The 27,918-nt window shown below is 43.5% G+C and overlaps 1 protein-coding gene across 2 annotated transcripts in view; it reads right to left on the bottom strand.

Moving 5' to 3' along the window:
* The window catches only part of PDE8A (phosphodiesterase 8A), a 169,603-nt gene that overhangs the window by 50,975 nt on the left and 90,710 nt on the right, over window positions 1-27,918 (bottom strand). For both annotated transcript variants that reach the window (XM_021680680.1, XM_044918176.1), the window contains exons 2-7: window positions 26,483-26,539; window positions 24,049-24,239; window positions 17,826-17,882; window positions 16,985-17,039; window positions 10,736-10,824; window positions 1,404-1,482 (exon numbers count right to left, since the gene is read on the bottom strand). In XM_021680680.1, the coding sequence (XP_021536355.1) occupies window positions 1,404-1,482; window positions 10,736-10,824; window positions 16,985-17,039; window positions 17,826-17,882; window positions 24,049-24,239; window positions 26,483-26,539 (528 nt within the window). The remainder of the gene's footprint in view (window positions 1-1,403; window positions 1,483-10,735; window positions 10,825-16,984; window positions 17,040-17,825; window positions 17,883-24,048; window positions 24,240-26,482; window positions 26,540-27,918) is intronic.

The following is a 27,918-nucleotide window of genomic DNA, read 5'->3' as shown; positions in this document are numbered from 1 at the left end:
GGAGATCCCTGGAGTCCAGAGAAGCCTCTGCTCTGGGACACCTGGCTGGGCTTCCTGCCATGGTCCCTGGGGCCCCAGAGAGAGGAGCTGGCCCCATCCCACTTGAACACCAACAGAGGAAAGAAGCCACGTGGAGACAGGCCTGAGGTGCTACAAAAGGGCTTTTTGGATGATGACATAGTAGAATGAAGCACCAGACTGAAGTGCGAAGCACCCAGGCTCTCCTCCAGCAAGTGACTTAACCCTCTAAGTCTCAGTCTGCGTATCTGTTTAATGGGAATGAAACCTCTAGGTTGCTGCTCTCATATGATACACATGAGTAATGCGCTGGGAAAGCAGGCTACGAACTGGGAAATGTTTACAGATGCAAGGCCGTATGGCTAAATTTCAGAGAGGACCACAAGACTAGAAGAAAACGTATAGGAAAGTTGTGCATGTGCTAATAGTAATAATAATAAAATAGTGATGATGATAAAGCAATAACTGATATCGCTTAAGGTCTATTTTCCTTGCCAGACACCGGAGTGAGCACTTTGCATACACTCACCCACTTAGAACCTCCTGACAAAAGGCAGGTGGTTGTGAGTACGACCATCATTCCCATCTGTACAGCTGAGAAAGACTAAGGAACGTGCCCAGCGATGCTCAGCTAGGAAGGCGTGGCAGCTGCCTGCAACCGCGGCCCACCTGCCACCAGCCTGTACCCTCAGCACTGGCCCAGGCTGCCTCTCAGGACACTGACCCCTGAAAGCCGCAATCGATCGGCAGCTCCTTCCTGAGCAAGCTCAAGTGAGATTAAAGTGAAGAGCTGGAGTGCTCAGAACAGACATCAAAGTGCAGCTGATTCCCAGACAAAAGGAGCATTTCCTTGGTACAAGCCCTCTTTTGTTATCTAAAAGTACAAGTTACGTTATCTTAAGCCGCTTTTATGAATCTGCTTTGCTAATAATGGGTAATTTGTTCAGCAACTACTAGGTTATTCTGGAAATTCTGAATAGTTTCTAGTGAATTTCTTTAGGCGTGAACTATCTTCAAAAACAGTGAGAAAGGCAAGAGCTTGCAGACCTTATGGTCAGAGCCTCCTCCTACTCCAGTGGTAATCCTTTTGGATAAAAGTCTCCTCTTGCTGAATAAACAAACAAAAAGGTGAACAGTAATAAATGCAAATGTGGTATTTCCACAGAATATTTTCTAGCACCTTAAGTAATTATTAGTACCTTTTCTTATCTATAAGGAACTTATTTTAAAGTACATATTTTATAAATTTTGTTCTGATAATCCTCTAAGGAAAACTTGGGCTCTTGAACTTCAGAAAGAAAAAAAAGATCATACTGGTGGGGTTCAATCCTAGAAGAACAAACAGTCCCAGAAATTCAGAAAAATGAACTTCCCAAATAACAAACCTGTATAATGTGGTCTTCACTTGTAATTTCAATTGCTTCTTGACTTCTCTCTAATGCAGTGAATATTGAGTTACAAGCCCTTTATGGGTAGGAAAAAAAAAAAGACCGATTAATGTAAATACTACAAAAAATATAATACAAATCTTGGGTTATTGCATTAACTTATTTAAATGTATTTTTCATTTGATGATAAAAGTAACAAATACTAACTCAAGAAAAAGGAGGAGGGAAATATTAAAAAGCATAAAGAAAAAAGAAACACCTTCCGCAACTGTGCTACTTGGGACCATGACTACATACAATGGGTGCCCCCATTCCTGCGTGAGGACCAAGGTGGGATAGACGCCAGGCCAAAGCTCAGCCGTTCCCCAGCTCTGGGACCCTATGCACGGGACTGAACCTCTTGAGTCTCCCTTCTCCCCATCTGAAGAGCCCTCCTGAGAACTACATGAGAGAAGAAAATCATCTTGCATCCTGCACAGAGTCCGACAGAAAGGAGGCGGTCAGTCATTTGTAGTTATTATTTCTTTTTTTTAATGTAAAAAAAGAATATGTATTTGGAATGAGGAAAGAAATCACAGCAAATTACAATCTTAGAAAGATGATAATCATCACAAAATCCAGAAAAATAACCATACAGTTAAACTTGAATAAGGCAGGGGTTAAGAGTGCTGACCCCCTGTGCAGTCCAAAATCTGCCTATAACTTTTGACGCCCCAGAAACTTAAGTACTAACAGCCTCCTGTAGACCAGAAGCTTTATCCATAATACAACCCAGTCAATTAACACAGATTTTGTGCGTTTTATGTATTATATACTGTTCCTCACAATAAAGTAAGCTCAGGAAAAGAAAATGCTAGTAAACAGATCATAAGAAAGAGAAAATACATTTATAGGTATTTATTGAAAAGAATCCACATATAAGTGAACCCGTGCAGTTCAAACCCATGTTGTTCAGGGGTCAACTGTAATTTTATTAATAAACTACCGGATACAGATCTGTAGGACAGTTTCCGTATATATCTGTCAGTATAATCTTTGACTGCTTATTCATATCACAATGTATTTTTTACAGTTACCAGAAAGATAATTCAGTCTTTTTTAACGAAATATAGTTGACATATAACATTCTATTAGTTTCATGTGTAAAACATAGTGATTCGACATTTGTACACATTGCAAATGATCACCATAGCAAGTCTAGGTATCATCTGTCACCATGCAAAATTAATACAATACAGCTCACCCTTGAACAACACGGGTTCACTTATACGTGGATTTTTTCAATAAATACAGTATTGTAAATATATTTTCTCTTCCCACGATCTTTTTAATAGCGTTTTCTTTTCCCTGGCTTACTTCATTGTGAGGACACAGTATATAATATACATATCATACAAAATCTCTGTTAATTGACTGGTTATGTTATGGATAAGGCTTCCAGTCTACAGTAGGCTGTTAGTACTTTAAGTTTCTGGGGAGTCAAAAGTTATACACAGATTTTCAACTGCATGAAGGGTCAGTGCCCCAAGCCCTGCATGGTTCAAGGGTCAACTGTATTACTTGACTCTATTCCCCATGATGTACATTACATCTGCATGATGTACTTATGTTATAACTGTAGGTCTGTGCCTTGGGATGCCCTTCATCAATTCGGCAACCAGCCCAAACCCCCTTCCCCTCTGGCAGCCACCACTCTGTTCTCTGTATTTATGCGTCTAGGTTTGGTTTTGTTTTATTTGTTTTGTTTAGATTTCACTTAATTATCTTTCTCTGATGGCAAGATTTCATTCTTTCTATGGCTGCGTAATATTCCTGTGTGTGTGTGTGTGTGTGTGTGTAAAACATCTTTTTTTTATCCATTTACCTACTGATGGATACTTGGGTTACTTCCATAATTGGCTGTTGTAAATAATGCTGCAGTAAACACAGAAGTGCATACTATCTTTTTGAATTAGTGTTTCTGTATTCTTTGGGTAAATACCTAATAGTGGAATTACTGGGTCATACAGTAATTCTATTTTTAACCTTTTTGAGGAAACTCCTGTTTTCCACAGTGCTGCACCTGTTTGCATTCCTACCAATAGTGCATGAAGGTTCCTTCTTCTCCACATCCTCGTCAACACTGTAGCTTGTGTTTTTGATTTTAGTTATTCTGACAGGTATAAAGTGATATCTCACTGTGATTTTGACTTGAATTTCCTTGAGGATTAGTGATCTTGAGCATCTTCTCATGTGCCTATTGGCCATCTGTCTTCTTTGAACAAAATGTCTATTCAGATTCTCCACCTAATTCTTAATCAGTTTTTTGTTGTTATTTAGTTGTATGAATTCTTTATATATGTTGGATATAAACTCTTAGTGGATATATGATTAGCAAATATCTTCTCCCATTCAGTAGGTTGACTTTTCGCTTTGTTGATGGCCTCCTTCACTGTGCAGGAGCTTTTTAGTTTGATGTAGTCTCATTTATTTTTGCTTTTGTCCCCTTACCTTTGGAATTTGATTTAAAAAAAAATCACTAAAACCAGTGTCAAAGAGCTTGCTACCTATTTTTCTACTAAGAGTATTATGGTTTCAGGTCATACATACAAGTCTTTAATGCACTTTGAGTTAATTTTTGTATATGGTTAAGACAGGAGTCCAGTTTCATTCTTTTGCATTTAGCTGTCCAGTTTTCCTAACAACCATTTATTTAAAAAACTGTCCTTTCCCCATTGTATATTCCAGCCTTTTCTGTTGTAGATTAACTGACCATATAAACATGGGTTTATTTCTGAGCTCTCTATTCTATTTTATTGATCTATGTGTCTGTTTTCATTCTAGTGCCGTACTGTTTGGATTACTAAGGTTTGTAGTATAGTTTGAAATCAGGGAGCATGGTACCTCCAGCTTTGTTCTTCTTTCTCAAGATTCCACTGGCTATTCAGGGTCTTTTGTGGTTTCATACAAGTTTTTAGGATTATTTGTTCTACTTCTGTGAAAAATGTCATTGGAATTTTGATGGGGATTACATTAAATTTGCAGATTGCTTTGCATAGTATGGACATTTTAACAATATTAATTATTCCAATCCAAGAGCATGGTATATTTTCCTATTTATTTGTGTAGTCTCCAATTTCTTTTATCAATGTCTTATAGTTTTCAGTGTACAGGTTTTTCACCTCCTTGATCATTTATTCCTAGGTATTTTATTTTTTGAAGCAATTATAAATGGGATATATTTTTCTTTTGGATAGGTCATTATTAGTGTGTAGAAATGCAACAGAATTTTGTATATTGATTTTGCATCCTGGAACTTTAGTGAATTGTTTATTAGTTCTAGTAGCTTTTTGGTGGTGTCTTTAGGGTTTTCTCTATATAGTAACATTTTATCTGCAAATAGTGACAGTTTTACCTTTTCCTTTCCAATCTGGATGCCTTTTATTTCTTTTTCTTGCCAATTGCTCTGGCTAGGACTTCCAGTACTATGTTAAATAAAAGTGTCTGTGTGTTGGGGGGGGGGGATTCTTGTCCTGCCTCTGATCTTAGAAGAAAAGCTTTCAGTTTTTCACTACTGAGTATGGCGTTATCTGTGAGTTTGTCATATATGGCCTTTCTTACATTGAGTTACGTTCCCCATACGCACTTTGTGAAGAGTTTTTATCATGAATGGATGTTATACTCTGTCAAATGTTTTTTCTACATCTACTGAGATGATCATAGGATTTTTAGCTTTCATTCTGTTAATGTGGTGTATCATGTTGATTGATTTGTAGATCGAACCATCCCTGTATCCCTGTAGGTCCAGAATAAATGGTATATGATCCTTTTAATGTATTGCTGAACTCAGTTTGCTAATATTTTGTTAAGGATTTTTGCATCTATGTTCATCAGGGATATTGGTCTGTCATTTTACTATTTTGTGGCATCCTTGTCTGGTTTTGGTATCAGGGTAATGCTGGCCTCATAAACTGAGTTTGGAAGAATTCCCTCCTCTTGTTTTTTGGAAGAGTTTGAGAAGAACTGGTATTAATTCTTCTTTGAATGTTTGGTAGATTTCACCAGTGAAGCCATCTGGTCCTGGACTCTATTGTTGGGAGGTTTTTGATTGTTGCTTCAGTCTCCTTACTAGTAATTCGTCTATTCAGATTTTCTATCTCTTCATGATTCAGTCTTAGAAGATTATATGTTTCTAGGAATTTATCCATTTCTTCTAATTTGTTGGCATATAACTGTACATAGTTGTCCCCTTATAATTCTTTGTATTTCTGTGGTATCCTAAGTTCTCTTTCATTTCTGATTTTATTTATTTGAGCCCTCTCTTTTTTCTTCTTGGTGAGTCCAGCTAAAAGTTCGTCAATTTTATCTTTTCTGTGAACCAGCATTTAGTTCCACTGATCTTTTTCGTCTCTATTTCATTTCTTTCTGCCCTGATCATATTTCCTTCCTTCTACTAACTTTGAAGCTTTGTTTGTTCTTCTTTTTCTGGTTCCTTTAGGTGTAAAGTGTTATTGTTCGAGATTTTTCTTGTTTCTTCAGGTAGGCCTGTATTGTTACGAACTTCCCTTTTAGAGCCACTTTTGCTGCAATCCCATAGATTTCTTTTTTCATTTGTTCCTGAGCATTTTTAAAAATTCCTCCTTTGATTTCTTTGATGGCCCATTGGTTGTTCAGTAGTGTGTTGGCTTATTCTCCACATTTTTGTGGTTTTTCCAGGATTCTTCTTGTAACTGATTTCTAGTTTCATACCACTGTGGTCAGAAAAGATGCTTGCTATGATTTCAATCTTCTTGAAAGTACTGAGACTTCTTTTGTGGCCTAACATGATCTATCCTGGAGAATGTTGTATGTGCACTTGAGAAGAATATGTATCTTGCTGCTTTTGGATGAAGTGTTTTGTATATATCTATTAAGTTCATCTGGTCTACTGTACTGTTTAAGGCCAATGTTCCCTTATTGATTTTCTGTCTGGATGATCTATCCGCTGATTTAAGTGGGGTGTTAAAGTCCCCTACTATGATTATATTGTCAATTTCTCCCTTTATGTCTGTTAATATTTGCTTTATATATTTTGGTGCTCCTATGTTGGATGCATATATATTTATAAATGTTCTATTTTCTTGTTGGGTTGACCTCTTTATCATTATGTAATGCCCTTCCTTTCTTTTATTACAGCTTTTGTTTTAAAGTCTATTTTGTCTCATATGAATATAGCTATGCCAGCTTTCTTTTTGTTTCCAGTATGGAATATCTTTTTCCATCCCTTCCCTTTCATTCTGTGTGTATCCTTACTTCTGAAGTGAGTCTCTTGTAGGCAGGCACACAGACGAGTCTTTTTGAAAATTATTAATTTTTTTTTTTAAGATTTTATTTATTTATTTGAGAGAGAGAGAGAGAGAGAGCACAAGAGGGGGGAGGGGAGAGGGAGAAGCAGGCTCCCTGCCGAGCAGGGAGCCCGATGCGGGACTCGATCCCGGGACTCCAGGATCATGACCTGAGCCGAAGGCAGTTGCTTAACCAACTGAGCCACCCAGGCACCCGAAAATTATTAATTTTTAATTCAAGTATAATGCCTTTTGATCAGAGAATTTAATCTATTTACATTTAAAATAATTATTGGGTAAGTACTTACTGCCATTTTGTTCACTGTTTTCTGGATGTTGTTGTAGTTCCTCTCTGTTCCTTTCTTCTCTTTCTTTCTGGTTTGATAACTTTCTTTAGTGTTACGTTTAGATTTCTTTCTCATTTTCTTTTGTGTATTTGCTGTAAGTTTTGCTTTGTGGTTACCATGAATTTCACATATATTGTCCTATGTATTTAACAGTCTATTTTAAGTTGGTAAAAACTTAAATTTGAACATGTTCCAAAAATACATTTTTACTAACCCCCCGTTTTGTTTTTGATGTCACATTTTACACTATTTTATGTATCCCTTAACTAATTATTGTAGCTTTCCTTAATTTTACTACTTCTGTCTTTTGACCTTCATACTAGCTTCATAAGTGATTAATCTGCTACCTTTACTATATATTTACCTTTTCCAGTGACATTTTTACTTTCATGTATTTTCTTATTATTAATTAGTGCCATTTCTTTTCAGCTGGAAGAAATCAGTAGATTTTTTAGCAGAAACTCTGCAGGCCAGAAGGGAGTGGCATGACTTATTCAAGGTGCTGAAAGGAAAAAACCTGCAACCAAGAATACTCCACCTGACAAAGCTGCCATTCAGAACAGAGAGGCAAAGAATTTTCCAGATAAGCAAAAGCTAAAGGAGTTCATCACCACTAAATCAGCTGTACCAAAAATGTTAAAGGGACTTCTTTAATTAAAGCTGAAAAGAAATGGCACGGTTCTATTTAAAGTTATACCATAATTTATTCAACAATCCCCCGTCACTGGACAATTAGGTTATTTCCAATTTAGTTCTCTTATATGCCTCAGAAGATGAAAAAAAAGAAAGCAACTGCCTACTTGTTCATAAAATGCAAAGACAATATTAAGGAAACTAACAATAGCAATGCTTTTACATTATTCCTGGTATTAATAAACTATCTCACTAAACAAAACAAAGCATCTTAGCCAATACAAATTAGCTTTTATTTCTTGGTATATAAAAATCAAGTGATGAAATGTGAATTATATATTAATAAAGCTGTTATTTAAAAAAAAAAAAAATCAAAAAACAAGGAGAAAGAAGTTCCCAACTCTGACATAACAAGCTTAGAGTAGATGGATCTGTGAGAAGCCGTACTTGGTTTTATCATTCTTTGTAAAATTTTTGCAGATTTGGTAAATAAAAAATAGTGTATCATTCTCATTTTCATTTCTTTGATTACTAGTGAAGCTGAATATCTATCTTTTCACATTTACTGGCCATTAATATCTCCTGTGAACTGCTTGATCACGGCCTTTTTAATTCTTTCTACTGGATGTTTCCATTTTTCAACTGATCCATCAAAGCTCTTTACATTATTGGGTTTTAACCTGTCTGTCCTATATGTTACAGATATATTCTTCCCAGTATGTTATTTATCTAAAAATGTAACATTATTGGGGTGCCTGGGTGACAGAGTCAGCTAAGTGTCTGACTCTTGGTTTTGGCTCAGGTCATGATCTCAGGATCGTGAGATCGAGCCCCCCACCCCCATCGGGCTCCATGCTCAGCAGCGAGTTCTGCTTAAGATTCTCTGTCCCTCTCTCTCTGCCTCTCCCGTTCATGTGTGCTTTCTTTCTCTCAAATAAATACATCTTTAAAATAAAAATAAAAATGTAACATTATTTAAGGTTTTTAAAAGAAATTGTAGACAAGCTTAACATTTTTATAGTGCTCAATCTGACTCTCTTCCTATACCCAATCTGGCTTTTATGCCATGCTGAATTTAAAAAGACTTCATCATCCAATTACATATGCTCACTTATATTTTTAGTACTCATGTAGCCCTACTTTTTAACATCAAGTCTCTAAGTCACTGGAATTTATTTTGGGGTTAAGTGTGAGATCAAGATATAACTTAATTTTCCTTGCAGTTAACAAGTTGTCACAATTCTATTCACTGAAAAGTCTGCCCTTTTCCATGTTGATCTAAGCTGCCATGTTGATCATATGCTAAATTCTTAAATATACTCAAGTCTATTTCTACACTTTACATTCCAGTTAACTGATCTAGCAGTAACACAAAGGTGCTTCTTATACCTTGTTAGCACATTTTAACATCCGGCAGCACAAGTCTGGATTTCTCCCAGCTCTCTAGCCCCACATCTCCTTCCCTTTATATCTTCATATGGCCCTTGATAATGGACTTTTCCCTTTGGTTGCCAGCTGGTGCAGAGAACAAAGCAGGGCACGATGGCAGATGGGGACAGAGAAGTAAGCAGAAGACGCACCACAGAGAGCTGTGTAGGCCATACCTTAGAGCTTGGACTTTATCTTGAAGGCAATGGGGAGGTGCAGAGCCGACACACAAGTGGAGTTGCATGTTACTAATGACAAAGAGGAGTCAAGAAAGATGTAGGGAGACTAACTGATGGCTCAATAATCCAGGTAAGAAGAGAGAAGAGTGGCCTAAAGAGGAAGATAAGTGGGCATATTCCAGATACTCAGGAAGCAAAATCAACAGGACTGGGTGAATGACTGGTTAGGGATGTGTGAAGGAGACACAGTGGTTTCAGTCTAGGACCACAGGGGAGATGATGCTGTGTTCACTAAGCTAAGGTATTGAGGAAGAAAAGGTCAGAGGTTACAGTTAGATTTAGAGGAGAGACAATGACTGCAGTTTGGAAAAGGCTGATTACAACCCAAAGGATCCCCTGTGCGGTGTGCTGCTTGTAAGGTCTCAGATCTAACTCACTTAATCTCCCTGGGTGTCCGCTGCTGCATCCTGACAGGACCCAGTAAGCTCTAGCATCACTGACTGCTCCAAAATCCCGCTTTACAATCTCAGAGTGGCCGGTAGCCTAGTTCACTGTAGGGATGCTGCAGTCAGCCTGCATCCGGAGTGAGGGAGGAGCAGGCCTCAAGGCAGCCATCCACCTTAGATTCCTGGCAAAATCTGGCAACAAAACTCTTCTGGACGCTTTACTAGCCTTAAAACATGTCTGCTCGCCAGAACTCTGCTACCTCAACCTTCATTTCCTTTGGTCTGTGAAGTACTTCCCCTCCCTGCATGTGGAACCCTGTGCTGGTCCCTACTAATCTTCCTCCTCCAAGGCCTGACCCCCTTATCTCTGCCCTGGGCATATACAGAGTGATTTCATTCTCCCCTTGATCCCTGGAAATATTAAAGAATAGCAGACCACTCAAGGAAGAAACCTAGGATGACAAAGAGCTGATTTTTTTCTCCTTCTGTCAAACTCATATAATTTTACTAATTTTTTGCTTTTCCTATTGTACAAGGAACTAGGTTTCTACTCATTTCACTAAAAACAAAACAAAACAAAACAAAAAACTGTTGCTCAGGAGCAAACTACAAAATGCTTATCTGTGGAGAAGAAAACATGTCACCTAGCAAAGATAACTAGTATTAATAGGTTGGGTGTGTGTATACAAGTTTTTTTTTTTTTTCGTAAAAAACTAAACAGATAATTCAGTATATACTTTTACAGCCTGCTTTTTCATTTATGATTCTTTTGGAGCCCCATCTTTAAGTGTGAGTCTCCCATCACTAAAGTAACCACTTGCTAGACACCCAGGCAGACGCTAAGAGTCTGGTTCAGGAGAGTTGCCAGGTCACCACCCCCTCCCATTTCAGCAGGAGGTCAGTTAGAGCCAAGAGCCACAACCCAAGACCTCAGTGGCAAAGCTGCCCTGCGTGGTGTGACGTGGGTATTCCAGAAGTGGCGGGATTAATTACCTGAGTTTTAGCTGGGACCGCACCTCTCCGAACTCCAGCTGGAGCAGTTCATTGTAACAGGCCATGAGGCTGGGGTTTTCCACATACCTCTACAAAGAGAAAGGAGATGTTGTGGATAAACAAATGTGCATCTTTAATATGTCTATCAATAAAAATAACTCTTTTCAACAGACTTCTCAAGTGGTAACCAAAATCTAAAAAATACATCATCTTTAGTAATGAACAGGAACTGAGAAATGAAAACCTGTGGGTACCAAATTAACTTTTAAGAAGGCAGGGCTTAAGAATGCTTTGTTTGAGGTAAGAGGATTTTGGTTGTCTGCATGTCACTATCGGAGGCTAGAATAAGTAGAAGGAAGAAACTTATTGAAGTCCTATTTATATTAACTTCCAGAGTATATTCCCTTATTCAAGCACAGTATGCTGTCCTCCTTACAGCTGTTCAAGCTCACAGTAAGCAAACACATGCTTGCACTTCTCTTTGCACCAGTATTTCACAAAGATAACCCCCACTCAGGCGACATTTTCTACACCCACCTCTAACCACGGCTCAACCAAGCCATCAGAGGATGGTCCTCCATGTGAGAGGTGCTGGCAGAGCCGTGGCTTTGCCCAGCAGCTTTCACTGCTGTGGACAATGACTACCTCGTATAATAACATTTACATAAGGAAGCACCGCACCACAAAGCAAATTACACAGTTCTGAGAAGCATGGACCCATTCCACCACCAAATGATGGATTCCATGAAGACATCTTAGAACTAACTCACTTGTTCTGTCACATGGTTCCATTCAGGCAGAAGAAATATTTGGGAATATTTACTCACCCCTATTTCTATGACCAGCGCTCACTTTCACTTGCTCAATGCATGGCTAATACTCTAACGGAGAGGGGAAGGCTGAGGCCGAAGAGGCAGGGCAGGGCCTCTACAGGCCACCACCTCCAAGCCAACGCCAGACCTGTCTGGAACACGGGCCCCTCAGAGAGCTCTTGCCTCTGCCACAGTGAAGGTGAATAGCCCCCCATTTAAACAGTGATCAGGACCTTGTCTGAGTGTCAAGCAAGCTAATAACCCAGCCCCAGGTTCATGCCTTATAAACCCTATGACCCTAAACGAGGCCCCAATCCTCCTGGGCTGGCTTCCCCACTTGCAGAACAAGACTATCCTGCTCGTAGCCACCGCGGATGACCGTGAGAACCGAGTGAGGCAGGGGCGGAAGCGCTCTAGCTGCAAAGTGCTATAGGACCACAGAGGACGGTGCCTGCTGTGTCCCTCGGAGGGGAGGGGGGAAGGCAGAGACAGCTGGCCATGGGCGGGGTGGTCCCTAACCCACAGGCCAAAACAGAAGTCAGAGAGGTGCCACGCCCAGCAGCTCTCACCTACTGAGAGAGGAGGAGGGCGCTGGCCCTGCCATCCATTCCTGGTCAGCCCCGACTCCACAGAACCCCGGAGAAGGCCGTCCACCCGCGCGGGTGTCTGCTGCTGACCAGGCAGGAACAGGGAGGAGATTCCTGGGCACAGCGCTTGTGCCACCGCCAGCAGACAAGGGGGTGGGGACTGGCGCTGTCCAAGGGCCTGGCTGGCCTCACCAGCTCTGCAGGTGAGATCCTGGGATGTGGAGACACGTGAATTTATAAATGGCCTCCCAGGCACGCAACCAGACTTTTCACTGTGTAGGAATGTGTATATCCAAACTTCTTCACCCCAAAGGCGGACATCGAAGTTACAAAATAAGCACGTGGGACACCACGTAGAGCATCTTGCCCCTGCTTTCTGCCCCTCCCTCGCTACTTCTGCTCTGCTTGTGAACATCCAGTCTTCCCAGCCCTTCGCCAAGTATGTCCCAAAGATGCCATGAGGCATGGAGGGCAGAGAAGGACCCCGGGTCCAGGGATGCTTGGGAAACAGCTGTGCCGCTCCTACTCCTGCAGCAGCAGCTCGCCTCCTCGCCCTACCCCATCCCACCAGGGGGGCCGGGCCACAAATCCTATGGACTCCTGAGCTGACTCAACCTCGCTTTTCCAGAGCCTTTATCACGCCCACCTGGCTGGGCCCCACCTGGTGGTTCTCAGCCCTGGGCTGCTATTAGAATTACCTGCAATCTCACAAACTAATATCAATGTGCAGGCCCCTCCCAACACCACCTGAAAGAGACTCTCTAGGGAAGCTTTTCAGGGGATTCTCACGCACAACCAGCACTGAGATACACCAAGCCTGAACCTTTCAGATGTTAGTCAGCAAATGCTTGGCTGTGCCACCAGGTCCAACTGAGGAAGCAAGCAGGTCTCCATCCATCCTGAAATCCTGAACGATGGCGCTAACCCATAAAATAGTTGACTGCCCGCTGAAGACCAGAGACCCCACTGCAGGGTTGGCTTTTAGGTCTAGGGCTGACTCAGGCGTTGGCATCACTGCCTACCAGCCATGGGACTTGGGAGAGTCACCGTGCCCTCTGTCACCTCAGTATCCTGTTGTTACGTGAAGGTACGGGACTCTGCTTAGAGGAAGATTAGTTTTCACTTATGGCCTCTGAGGACTGGCCATCCACTTGAATCAATCATCTACATAATGGTGAGCCTGCTGCTCCCTCCTTATTTGCCAGGTCATGTACCTCTACAATGACTACTTTAAAGCTTCTGTGCTTGGGGACATGCACCCGAGAGTGGTTCTAGCAACGGCTTGAGGACCCCATGACTGAGTGTGTGGGTGAGAGGGCGGAGAATGTGTGCATCAGCCGCTCTTGCATTTCAAGTCAGCTTCATGATAGCTCGATTATACTAAGAAAACAGAAGGACTGAGGTGTGCTATCCCTTCTCCCAGGATGCTCTCTCCAGTCCACACGCCATGCCAGGGTGCTGCCTTGTGGGGAATTTCAAACACACGCATTCCCAACACACATCTATGCCCTTTCAAAGAGACCTCATACAAACATAAAGCTTCATGACTTCTGGTGGCTGTCGGTAAGCAAAGAATCCAAGGCAGGGCACATCATCTATCCCCAAGTTTCACTAGAAAGTGGAAGCTTCAGAGGTCCTTGCTAAAAAAAAATTTTAAAAATAGCCAGTTTTGAAGCTCAAGAGTAGTAACATAAAGATTTTCAAAGCTAGCTGGGGCAGTTTTTCTCCTTGTGTGAATGCTTTGCCCAGTAGGTTGGAGGTGGGGCATGACCTAGGATCCACCACCAGCAAGAGGTGATCCACAGCTTCCCACCCCAGAACCTGTACTTACAGGAACACTCACCTTCACACTGGCTGACTTGGGTTGTTCTCAGACAACTTAGTATGGATTCCTGGAGGTGAGGCAATGGGGGGAGGTGTTGATATGGGTGTATGCTTTGGGAGTTGTCAAAAAAAAAAAGGCGGGGGGGGGGCACCACAAAACCAATAATAATCTAATGTGTGCTTTTATATAAAATTGTGTGTGTATAAAGTAAAATCTTAAGCTCCATATTATTGGATGTTATTACTGGAATTTCTGTGCTCTTTTTGTCTGCATTTACTTGCTACCTTTGTTCACTTATTACTAAGCCTTTATCACTTTGTCTTAGAAATGTCATATAACTATACTTAATAACCCAGTCCAGCAGCATATCTTTTTTATTCTTATGTTAATCCCCATACATTACATCATTAGTTTTAGATGAAGTGTTCCATGATTCATTGCTTGTGCATAACACCCAGTGCTCCATGCAGAACGTGCCCTCCTCAGTACCCACCACCAGGCTAACCCATCCTCCCACCCCCCTCCCCTCTAGAACCCTGTTTGTTTTTCAGAATCCATCGTCTCTCACAGCAGCATATCTTTTTAAAAAATGGGAGAAATTAGTCTGTTCACATGCATTTGATTTTACTCCTTCTATCTTGCTGTGTCTTCATGACTGGTTTCACACTGTTGCTTCTTCTTCCTTGTCAGCCAGTTTGACCAAGTTGCTATAAATTTCACAGTTCCTCTTGTGAATTTGGAAGGTTTGTTAAACTTTTCTATTAATTGTTACCTTCCTTCTCACTGATCTCAAGGGCCGACATAGATTTCCTTACTACTATTTGAAAACAAGATGCCAGTCACCCCCAGAATCAACTATCTCCCAGAGAACAAATGTTCTAGTCTGCACATTTCCCAGATGAACACTTTGGAATACTTTCATTGCCTGCTCTCCCCCACCCCCCGTTTGCTAGATAAAGCCCTGAGAATGCTTTTACCTCTACCTCCTCCCCACAAAACTTGAAAACGCCTACGTTTGCTAAGACAGTCTAGCATTTAAAGACTGACCTATTGTTCAAATTTTTCTTTTGGTATGTCCCCTGTTTTTCCTTTTCGGTCTAACATGATGCCTAGATAGATAGAGATATTTTACTTACATTTCGTACGTTCTCTAACTATAAACAAAGCTCTACTGCAGGTTATTTGTGCACGCACAGGGGAAGAAGGGTGGGCCGCAGAGACAGGGAGGTGGCAGGCAGGCACATGTGCACGGCAGGTTCGCTGCTCCCCACTTCCCTCCACGTCATCCCTCCTCCCTCCTCTTCAAGTTTCTGCTCGAGTTCATCTGTTGTATCAGTGGGGTCCTTTCTCAATTCTTTGCCTCAGACAGGACACTTGGGGAAAGAGGACTCTGAATTTTATGCCCTGAAAGGTGAACAAGGACTCGGCTGCACATCCTTTTCCTGCTGTCATCTCTAATCAGACTAGACATTACTAGGACTGTTTTATACAGTAACTGTGTGCTTATATTTACCATCAAGTTCAGCAATTTCTGGCTTCATTCCTTCTTGCATTTCAAGACTTTCGCTTGGAAATCACCTCCTTCTGCTTGAAGCACACCCCGTAGCAACTCCTTCCATTTCCATATTGCTGAAAGTGTGTCAGCCTCATCCTTGAAAACCTTCCTGCTGGGGTTACCACTCTAGGTGAGCAGTTATTTTATCCCATTCAAAGTATTATCCCACTATTTTCTATTTTCCATTTATCACTGCTGAGAAGCTGTTAGTCATCCTTCTGAAGGTCATCTTTTTTTTCTGGTGAGATTTTCACTATGATGTGTCTTCTTTTTATTTACTCTTCTTTGAATTTGCTGGAATTTCTGAATCTGTGGACTACAGTCTTTCATCAGTTCTGGAAAATTCTCTTCAAACATCACTCTGCCCCATTCTCTCTCCTGTCCTCCTGGAACTCCAGTTACATATATGCTAAACTATACACTCTATCCTCCACACTTCTTAACCTCCCTAACTTATTTTCTATTATTGAATCTCTGTGTTACATGCTGGATAATTTCTTCAGACCCACTACATTTTAAAATTTTCAGTTATAATGTGTTCATTTCTCAAAATTCGATTATGTTCTGCCTAGAATTTGCTGTGTCACTTTTTATAGTTTTCCTATTTCTTGCAGACATTTGCAAGCTTGTCTTTTATTCTTTACATATAATAAGCATAATTCCTTTATAATTCGAGTCTGATAATTCTGGTGTCTATGGGCTGTGAGGATGTTTTTGCTGTCCTTCCCCTACTAGTTCTCACTCGCAGTACCTCATCTCCTGTGGACTGGTCAGCGTCCGTGGAATGCTGGCTGCTGCCTTTGAGCAATTACTTGCAGAGATTCTCTGAGGCCAGAGATAAAGGTGTCTTGCTCTGGAGAGGATCTTTATTCGCTTCTGCCAGGTACCCAGGAATACGACCTACCACCTAGAACCACTTTAAACTAAATTTGTGGCTTGGGGTGTCTTGACTACCTCCCAGATATAAATTTTGGCCACAAATCTGCCCCAGGATCAGCCTTACATAAGTTCTCTCCATTGTGATTCCCAAGGCTCACTGGCAACCAGCTGACCAAAGCCTTTAGAAGCCTTTCGGCTTAGGGAAAACCAACAGATCAGTGCTGAGGGTGGAGAGGGAGTCATGTTTGGGCTGCCTCATTTCCAGAATCCTTGCTGCCTTTCAAATTGCACGTATACATGTCAGCATTATAACAACATCTCGTGTGGCATAACTCTTAATGAGTATGCCATTAAAGGAGATTTTATGATGTTTAGATGACTTTAGCAGGCATAATCCTGAGAGAGCAAAAACTTAAAGTGTTGTAGATTATTAAGATTACCAAGTTCTAAAGTTAAACTACACTGTAACAGCACAAGGACAGCAAAGTTTTTTCTTCAAATGAATTCAAAACTTTTGCTGGCTCTCAACAGAGATAAAATGTAATTTCTCAGGCTGAATTATACTTGCATAACAAAGTAGTGGGTACATACCCTTGTAAAGCCAGCAGCAATGAGGGGCATCACAGATGACTCTTCTCTATCCGTCCTTCAGAAGAACATAGTAAAGGGTTAGAGACCGTTTTTATCAATTACAGCTCACCTCTAACTTTTCACTAATTTACGTAATACTAGGACTATCATGTTAAATACCTTTTGATGAATTAGATTAATATACCAATCAGAAGTGTAAAATTGAAAATAGTTTTGTTTTAGTTCTGTATGTCACTTTCTGGCAATGCTTGAAATATGGAGATTCTGCACTAACAGCCAGAATACAGAAGTAACCACGTACCTATGTGATATGTAAAAATTTTAAATTCTTCCCCATTTTCTTCTACTTGCAGTTTCTTAAAAAAAAAAAAAAAAAAAGTCTTTTCTCCCCTGAAAGCTCTGGAAAAAAGTTTAAAGGACAAAGAATCCTTTCTTCTATCTACAAAAGTATATAAGCCAATTAACATTTATTTGAATACTGCCCTTCTCCTAACATATTTCTATTCTTTCCTTACCTCCAATTTCCCCGTTTATATATGAATCAAACCTTTGTAGATGCTTGGGAGTCAGAAAGCCCTTGGGGGTGTCCCTGGATAACATTTGTACTTTTAGGAATGGAAGTCTCTCATGGTTTGCCTATTTCTAAAGCGAATAGCAGTCCAAAATCCCAAACCCTACATGAGAGCAGAAACTCCCACCAGGGAGTTAACTGGTGAAGTGGAAGAAAATGCTAAACTAAAAAGAGTCACACCTGTCATAGCGTACAAACTCTTAGGCCCCTGCTAAGAGCAAGCATGACATTGACACCTGAACTTCAAGGTCAAAAAAAATGAGAGCTTACCTGCGTACTACACCAATAATAACTGTGTTTTCAGAGAGTTTTGATGATCTAATAGACCTTTAAAAAAAAATTTTTTTAAATAAATGTAAAGCAATTCTTTAAAAAATATATAAATACACTCAATCTTGGTAGAACAATTAAAGTTGGGGAGAGGTAGAAGAGGGAGCAAGTCATACTCCGATTTACCTTCTCCGCTACTTGATCTTCCTCCCTCCAGGGCACAAGCTGCACTCAGCAGACAAGTAATCCTAATGCTCACGGAGTGCGAACCTAACAGCTGGCCGGGAGCCTGCTACTCATTCTGGCCTTTGTTAATCCAAGCAGCCTCAGGTGGAGAACGTTCCTTACCTTGGGCTTACGTGACTGGGGTTATCTGTCTCTCCCTGCCAAAGGGAAATGTGAGTACATGTGTGTTACTGCAAGCTGATGGCCACGGTTACAGTGGGGACAAAGCCCAAAGGTCAGCTCCCTAAGCCGTATAAACAAAGAGTTCCTAGGTAGGCAAAAGCAGTAGCAACAGAAATTCAAAACTAGGAAATGCAAGATATTCTAACCCATCAGAAAGAAGAGAATCGCCACAGGGGGCACCTGGGTGGCTCAGCTGGTTAAGAAGAGAATCGCCACCTGACAGAAACAGGTAAGAATGGAGGACTGGTCAGGAGACGTGGGGGACGCTGCCCCACTGAAATCTCCCGTGGAGTACGAGGCTCCCAACGAGAGTGCATTCACCCCTTCCCAGGAACGAAAACCCAGCCAGGAGATGAGCCAGGGTGGAAGTCAACGTGACCCAGGAGAGGAGGAGGAGGAACGGCTCCACTGGAGATGTACGACAGCTCACCCTACCTTGGGCCGGGGCGGGGGGGCGGGGGGGAGTGGCGTGCGGGACTCCGGAGAAGATTCAGAGCCATGCCACAGGAAGAGGGGGAAGGCAGCCCTGGGCTGAAAGGAAGACACTCACGCAGGACGGTGGCTCCAGCAGGAGAACAGAGCGACCGTTCCCTGACGGCCCCAGCCACGTCAGGAGTGTGCTGGTCTCCTAGAGAATGTGTCCGGGATGGGACAGAGAACAGCTAAGACTTACGGCATGACTTCCGTTCTGTTGGTTCAAGAAACAGAACCACTCCTGAGTCACAGAACACAGAGAATCATCTGCGTGACTCTTTCTCAATTCTCCCAAGGATGGTACATAATGTAGCCTTCCCAGACGCATCAGAGGACATCAATTCAGCATACACAATGGATACCTCAGTTTGGCAAACTTTTTCTGTAAAGGGCCAGATGGCAAGTGTTTTAGGCTTTGTGAGCCAGGCAGACTCTGTCACAACCACTCCACTCTGCCCTGTAGCGTGAAAGCAGCCACAGACGATGCCTAAACGAACGGCGTGGCCGTGTCCCCCCTGGCACAGCCCTGCCTCACAGCACTGGGGCTTCATTTTCTCAAGGCTGGGTCTCACGACAGGCGCAGACGGGATGTGGGGAACAGAAGTGGCTCAGGGATGGACGCGCAGCTCCAGGGATGAGCCAGTCTCTCACGGGCTGCACAGCTCCCACCTCTCTCTCCGTGTTGCTGTTTTCCCTAGCGTCCAGTCCATTCCCCCGGCTCCTGTCCGCCTGTCCATGCCAGGCGAGGCCAACCGCGAGGGTGCTGCCCAGCTGCTGTACTGAAGAGCCCTCCTGACAGCTCACTGCAGATCTGCCAACCAGGTGCCAGTCCCCGGTTCCCCCAGGGCCTCCATGCCTGGAGAACAGCCACACTCACCTGCCTGGAGCGGGGCCACGGGGAGGGCTGTACTAGCGTGGAAGGGCAACTGGCACAGTGGAGACTCACACAGACAAGGCCAGCTTACTTCTTAAAACTGTGGGCTGCTGCTGAGCCTAGCACAGATCTTACCCGGGGAGAGACAGGCGCCCACAAACGGTATTTCCGTGACTTCTGAGGGCACCGTACTTATTCTTGTGTTCATATTTCTGTCGTATCATAAAGATCTCAAGAAAGAAAAGACAAACTTAATATGCAGTCAGCTATCTCAAACCAGTTCTCATCTTTTTAGAAGAAAAACAGAGATCTGAGTGGTATAAATAGCAGGCAGGTAACTGTGCGGATACACTCAGGAAGTCATTTTAGATGACTTACTCGGGACACAGGAATGAGGGTGGGCGCTGGGCGAAGGACAAAGCAGAAGGGAAGGCCATGTTTACCTGGAAGCAAGTTGATACCGCAAAGAAGGGCTAACACTGTATGAAAAGGCAGAGGTCTACTCCTGACTTTTTCTGGTCCATAAGGGGGAAGAACAGACCAGAAAATAGAAATGTAAGGAAACTGGCTTGGAAAAAAAACCACACACCGTTTACTTCAGATTCAGGAAAATGAAGAAAGAAATGACTTGGCATCATCAAAATGCATACCCAGACATTAGGAAGGCAGCTTTCGAGAAGTCAGAGAAGAGCGGGCACGAATCTCTAGCACGAGATTCTGAAAGACCGCGTGAGCACTCTGGGAAGCTCTCACAGCAACGCTGGCTGGTTAGCACCAGGTTTATGCATAAGAGAAAACTCCACACAATAGTGGCTTAAGCAAGATTCTTCTCCCACATAAAAGACGTGCAGAGGCACGCGGTCCAAGGCTGTGACAGCACGCGGCAGCACCAGGAGCCTGGCTCCTTCCAGGTTTCCCGAGTCTTGCCTCCACAGGGTTTCTTCCTCGTGGTCCAAGACGGAGGCTACACTCTAGCCACAACACCCACATTCTAGACAGCAGGACACTTTCCAGAAGATGCACAGGACATTCCCACTGGCCAGCTGCAAGAAAAGCTGGGGAATGCGTGCATTTTCTAGGTGGCCAGAGGCCCAGCTAAACACTAAAAATTCTGTTATTAGGAAAGAGTAGAAGTGGGTATAGGGGGCAACTACCATCCTCCAGACACACTGGCAACTACAAATAAATCTGATGATGGTCTCAACACAACCCTGGAAGAAAGGCCAGGGGACGGAGGCTTACTCCAAGAGCCCAGCAAAGCCCTTCAGTGAGTCACATTTTACAACAACTCCATTACTTGTACTTCACTACTGTTCCCTCCACCGTGTGGAATGAGTTTCGGATGGAAAAGAATGGAATTTACAGTGGAACAGAGAGTCCCGGACTGAGGTGAATCCAGAGATGGTCGAAGGTGTCCGGCACCCGAGTTGAGTCTTGCTCCTGCATTCAACCTAGATCTAATTCTGCTGGTGCCCTCTGGGCTCCCATGCAGGGCTTTATTTCCTTCACCTCCCTTTATCAAGTCTTCCCTTCCATGACAGAGCCCTGCTCCTGGTGCACAAAGGAACAGTTCTTCATTTCTTCTGAGTACCATAGGCACTCAGAAGGCACTTCCTTGTGGTGAATCATTTTCTTAGTCTTTAAGGCTATTCTCTTCCCTCTGTTATCTGGCAGCTTTTTATAGGCCTTTATCCTGGTCATTCATCCTTGAAGGGAAGCGAGATCAACCCCATCGGGAGCCTGCAGCAGAGAGGGTCACAGAAGCCTCCCTTGCACGCCTTTGCTAGGCCCTTGGCATGGGCAGCCCTCCTCCTCTTCGGTCTGGGCCTGCAGATCAAGTCAGCAGATGCCAGTTCCTGCTCAGGGAGCACGGCCAGCAGGCAGGCAGAGGTGAGCCGCACACAGTGGACTCCCGGCTGGCTCTCCCCACCCTCTAACTAAACCTGAGAACCGATGCAGTCTGCTGTTCTGAAACTGTAACACGTCAAAGACTGCTCTCACACTCCTTAGGCTCCTGCCCCTCCTCACAACATGGTAGAAAAACCCAGGTCTCTGTCCCTCTCCCTCTGCTCTAGGTCTTGGGGATCCCAGGGGACACAGAAAGTAGAGAATGAGGAGGCAGCAGGGACTGGGGGGCCTCGGGCAGGGCTCTGGTGCTCAGCTAAGGCAGAGCCGTCTGTTTCTCTGGTCAGCACAACTCCAGCGTCCCAGGCTCAGCACGACCGTGGCAGCGAAGCAGAGCCTCTTTCCATCTCCTTCCTTTAGGTTCGTTTGGTACTTCAGCTTCAGAGACAAGTATATGGAGGACGTTTCAGGAGAGGTTCTTCTAGGCCCCACGGTACAAGAGATACAGTAGGAATCCTGGCCTTCTTCTGCTCTCCCAGCTTCTGATACAACTATCAGCTTATCTTTGGCTTCTTAATTGCTGTGGTCAGCTTTTGTCTGTTAGCTTCACGGGTTTCTTGACAGGAAGCGGGGAGGCGGCACTGTAATCAGCACAAGACGGCCTCCAACAGCCTCACAGGTGACTCACTCGCCTTGGCCCCCCCTTGCCCTTCTCCTCCGCTCTCTAGCCGGCAGCTGCTCACCTTCCACTTGCTCCTGATGTGCCCCTGCACAGACCATGTCAGTGTCTCAACTGCCTACAGGCTGAAGTCCAAGCCTGCGGCTCAGCACCTAAGGCCCTCAAGATGGGGCTCCGGGCTGCTCCTCCAGCCTTCGCCAGAGCCACATCCCACGCCTGCCCAGCCCAGCACCCGTCAATACCGAGCAGAGAAGCCCAGTATACCTGCCTCTTCCTGCACATGCTGCCCCCTCCGCCTGGAGCAGCTCTCCCGACACAGGCCAACTGCAGCACTTTGCATATACCTCCTCGTGGGCACTTGCAGCCTGTACTAAAATCACTCACTTGCCCTGCCAACTGGAACAGTAGCTCTTCAGAGGCAAGAACCATGTCTTATTTACCTGTGGAGCTCTAGTGCCAAAGACAGTGCCCAGAACTGAGAAGACTTGCAAAGCAGGGTTCCTCAACCAGTGGATTTGGAAATAGCACAGACACAGAATATCTGGCCTTCAGCAAGGCATCTGATAAGGAGTGTGAGGAGTTCCAAATGTCCCCAGTAGAGAGATACAGAAGAAGGCTGGTTGTTTAGATAAGTCAGCAACTGATGAAAACCCTTCACAGGTGGTGTTGATTAGGTATCCCAAAAGCAAGAGGAAGGAAAGGACAGAGCTCTGCCAGGGCTAAGGCCTCATGAACTGTGTAAGTCAGCAGAGGGACAGAGAGCATGTGAACAAGTTCAGGAGGGAGAGCCTGAAATGACTCCTTGAAGGAACACTCCACAGTGGGCAGGTTCCCTTAAAGGGATGATCTTAAGGGAGGTAAACCAGGCACAACCAGAATTGAGATGAAAGTGACTTAGAAAACTAAATCAGGGCCTACTCTTGCCTCTAGAAAACTCACTCACTATGGCACAATGGACCCTCCCCCCCCCACACACATACACACAACACACACACACCCTCAGCTAACAAGATGGAGATGATGTGGTAAAACACAGCTAGCAAGAAAAACCAGAGATTCTTGGCCAAGGCCGTGACACAGCCCTCAGGAAAGGAACATGCTCAGGGGCTGCATTTGTAATCACCTTCTCCCTGGACAGCCTAAGGGGGATGGCTATCCTGCTTACTCTTCACTGGCCCATCCAAACCTGGTGTGAGATTTTCGGTTCTGGAACCACGCTTACAAGGGCTACTGCCTGGAAGAGGACACTCAGAGGAAGCAGCCCTGACGGGGCTGGGATATGAGACCTCACTGTTAGGAGCTGCCAAGACCAGTGAGGATATGCTCCACCCAGGAAAGACCATTCCTGCCCTTGAATGCTGCAAATCTGGGAAAGGGGATTAGGTTGGGCTCAGCAAGAAAGAGAACTTCTGCAGCTCAGAGCTTTCCCTTGGGAACCGCCCCCCCCCCACCCCCCAACAGAGGCTGGAGGTCAGGGGTGGGAACTTAGTAGAGGACATGCACACATGACAATCTATACTTCTCTAAAACCTCCTATTAAGCAACCCAGTTCACATGTTTTGATATTCTGCAAGTACTATAAACAAGGCACATTCGCCTAACATTAGAAGACAGTTTTCAATTTTTTATAACTTTAAAAACATCTGGAAGATTTTATTAGCTCCTGCTGCAGTAACATGCAGGTGACGGTTGTAGTTAGTTACAGATTGGGTTTCATTTTAACCCTTAATGGTTTTCTTTTTTTTTTTACTGTTTTAAGCAAAGCAAAGTAAAACAGAACAGAGGAAGATCAATCCTAGAAATAATGATGTCCTTATGTCTTACTTATTTTACGTGCAAAGAAGGCAACTTAGAAGACAGTGAATTTAACTTGGTGTACTTCTGGGCTGCTCCTATTGTCACACACGCCAGTGGGGCGACTTAGGCCCGCGTCCCAGGCTCACCTGCACAGCGCCTCTGCGTCCAGCTGCCGGGGGTTTCTGTGGTCTATGATGATGATGTCATGATGTTTGTCCAGGAAACAGGCAAGAACAGCCTGAGCCTCCTTGGTAACTGTGCACTTAAACCCTGCTTTTTCACACGCCCTGCAGAATCCATTACACTGGTTATCTTCTTTGGTAAACACTAAAAGTACCTGAATCAAAAAAGTGTGAACACTTTTTTAAAAAAATAGTTGTTAGAATGGTAATTTCTTAACATGCCACAGAAAACTCCCAAGTGTTTTCAAGGCAAGTACACAGATGTGAACATAATAATCTGTTGATAGAAATCCTCCTACACATAAGTCAGGGACATTATCACTCAGCTCCCCCAAATTAGTGCTATTTTATCTGCTCTTGTCTGGAAGTCCAAGTGCATGGGTCATATACTTATTCTTTTGCTAATAAGCTCACTGGCAGAACTCAACAAAAGCTTGATTAAGCATTTTATCTTAAAATTATTTCAATTACGACACACAAATACTTATTTTAGTTAATAGTAAGTTATTTAGACAAGTCCTTAGATGGCAAAAACAAACTATTTTAGTCAAACTTTTAGAATACTTAAAACTTTATTTTTTAAAAAGATTTTATTTATTTATTTCAGAGAGAGAGAGAGAGAGGGAGGGAGCATGAGTGGGGGGCAGAGGCAGAGGGAGAGGCAGAAACAGACTCCGTCCTGAGCAGGGAGCCTGACGTGGGGCTCGATCCCAGGACCCCGAGATCATGACCTGAGCTGAAGGCAGATGCTTAACCGACTGAGCCACCAAGCTGCCCCAAATACTTAAAACTTTAAATAATGTATTAAATGTTTTGACTCAAGATTTTATGTAATTCCTCCAAGTTAAAAGAAATTACTTTGATGATAAGATTTCAAGCAGACCAAAATATAATACCTCATAACCAGCTAGGTAATCCCTCAACCTCCCTTCCCTCTGGAAACTACCAGATTGTTCTCTGTAAGTCTGCTTCTGCTTTTTGTTGTTGGTGGTGGTTTATTTTTTTAGATTCTAAATGTAAGTTAAATCATATGATATTTGTCTTGGGGGAAAGTGATTTTTAAAAGGTAAACTTCCAAGGGTGCCTGGGTGGCTCAGTCGGCTAAGCATCCGACTCTTGATTTTGGCTGAGGTCATGATCTCAGGGTTGTGAGATCCAGCCCCGCGTCGGGCTCCATGCCCCGCGCTGGGCCTGGAGCCTGCTTAAGATTCTCTCTCTCCCTCTCCCTCTGCCCCTCCCCAAAACCCCCTGACCCCTGTTCTCAAGTAAATAAATAAATAAATAAGGTAAACTTCCAGTCATAAAATATATACGACCCCGGGGTTACAAGGTATGGCAGGGGGAATATGGTTAACAATATGTAACAACATTATATGGTGACACATGGTAGCTAGAGATATAGTGATGGTCACTTCCTAATGTGTATAAATGTTGAATGACTCTGTTGTACACTTGAAACCAATATAATATTGTAGGTCAACTGCATTTCAATAAAAATCGATAAAGTTCTCATTGACAGCAAATGACAAAATAAAGAAAACCGTCGGCTAAGCAACACAGGCACAGCGCCGGGCTCAAGGGGTGGCAGCTGTGCCCCTGGCCCAGGATGATGGCTCGCTGTCCCGGGGCCTGGCCTGGATCAGCTGAGGCCTGCGTCTGCTGCCTCTCGCCTCTCCAGCCAGGCACTCGCCACCCCCCACCCCCGGCCAGGTCTGGGTCAAAAGCGCACCGCTCCGTCCCTCCAGACCCAGATGGATTCATGAGGGCAACACTGGTAAGGTGGAGGGGGGCAGCCTGTGAGAAAGACTGAAAAGCTGACGGAGACCCTGTCCCCCAAGGCTTAGCTCCTCTAAGTTTCCCCAAGTGCACAACTACCACAAATGCACACTTCTGCCAGTCCTAACAGGAGACGTGGTTTGTGTGCAGGAAGCATCAAATAACTTTGGAGCTCAATTTCAATAGCTGATGTCGTCTAATATTTTGGATTTGATCGTTTAAATATTTTCTGATAGAGCATATTCAGCAACACAGAAAAGACCATGCTTTTGCCTTTTTACATTGGAAAATTTCAAACCTACAGAAAAGCTGTGAGTGCAATGAACGTTAGTGGACCCTTCTTCTGTTTTCATCAATTGTTAAGATTGTGCTCCCTTTGCTCTCCCCCTCCCCCCCCCACAATTATGCACATTCTTTTCTTTATTGCTGAACCTTTCAAAGTAGGGTGCACACACATGTGTGTCCAAGAAAAGTATATTCTCTTGTATAACTAGGGTACTATTATCAGCTTCAGGAATATACTATTACCTAAAATAGAAAACTGTTTTCACTGTTAGGCCCTCTCCCTCCCCCTCTTTAAAGAAAATCAATATGTAAAAATTACAGTATGGCTTATTATTACCTGGAGTTGATGTGGATGAAATCTCATGGGGCCAAACTGCACATCAGCTACTGCTACCTGTAAGAAAAAGGTATGCTTAAAAAATATATATTTTTTAAAGATAAGCTCACTTTAAAATTTCTCTAATCAGTGCCACAGATGAAAGTGAGATTTTTACTCCAGAGAAAAATTACATAAATAGTTATTACAAAGAATCCCAGGGATCGCCTTCTAACCCTCAGGAAAGGTGCAGAGTAGGGAGGGAGAAATAAAATGAATCTGATCCTGGCTCTGCTTTTCCTAGCTGTGTATGACTTTAAGTGAATTACTCAACCTTCCTCAGCCTTCTCACTTGTTACAAAGACAAATGAGTTTACAATATAAAGGGCCCCCCCCCCAAACTAGACACTGAATGAACACTGATTCCTTCTATCTTTCTCCTGATGGACCATGAAATCTTACTTCAAGAATGGCACACACATAATGAAATCCAGCAGTTAGAATCATGTGACATCAGAGCATTTTACAGAGGAGCACAATGTTTATCAATAATTGCTTACCTACTTGAGAACTCAGCACTAAAACGACACAGGTAAATACAATGTCATAACCAAAACCCAATGAGTAATAATAATCATAACACCAATGGAGGGGCTTAGCGTATACTGGGCGTCATCCTAATTGCTGAACGTGTGTTATCTTGCTCGATCTTTATAGTAACACAGAGAGGTTTACGGTTGGAAAACTGAGCTTCCAAGTACCTTGTTTAATGCCATAGAGTCAGCAAGTGGCAGCTGGGATTTCACTGCAAAGCCAGGGCCACTGGAAGGTGTGGGTAGTCTGTGCACTGCATAAGGGAGCCCAGGGGAGGAAGAATACGGGGCTGAAATACAGCCCTGAGTGATGGGTGCTGGCACTGAGTTGCTACCCAGAGGAGGAGACAGATTTCTGCAATTTTCCCAGAACCACTGTATGTACTGAAGGGATCCCCAGGCCTCTGGGTGGTGGTATGATTCCATGGCAAAAAAATCCTAGATCTATAAGCTTTCCCGCAAGATATTTCCTGACTGCCCACCTCCCATGTCTCCCCTCAAGTAGCGATCTATCCCCAGTTAACAAATGAAACAAAGCTTGCTCAGTGATGGGGCAAGTCCATGTTTATTTCTCACTGCTAGAAGGTGATGCCTGCCAACTATGGGACACCAGCCTAGTTTCTGATCTGCTTTGTAACAATTTCATCTCTCAAAATCCTAAGAATGAGGGCCACTACTATTCCAGACCTAAGACTGAGGGGGACTCTGTGGCGGGTCGGGAGGCTGAGGAGAAGAGACCTCCCCCAGCACGATCTACCCCCCTGCACTGTGTAGCTGCAGGCCAGCCTCATAGCGAGGGGCGCAGCTGATGCCAAAGCCAGCAGTCCTGAGATGATCCAAGGAGGCCAGGAGAGTCTTCAAAGA

This window comes from Neomonachus schauinslandi, chromosome 9 (genome assembly GCF_002201575.2).
Source record: "Neomonachus schauinslandi chromosome 9, ASM220157v2, whole genome shotgun sequence".
Taxonomy (NCBI): Eukaryota; Metazoa; Chordata; class Mammalia; order Carnivora; family Phocidae; genus Neomonachus; species Neomonachus schauinslandi.
Note: the sequence above shows the minus strand (reverse complement) of the source record. Positions and strands in the feature narration are given on the sequence as shown.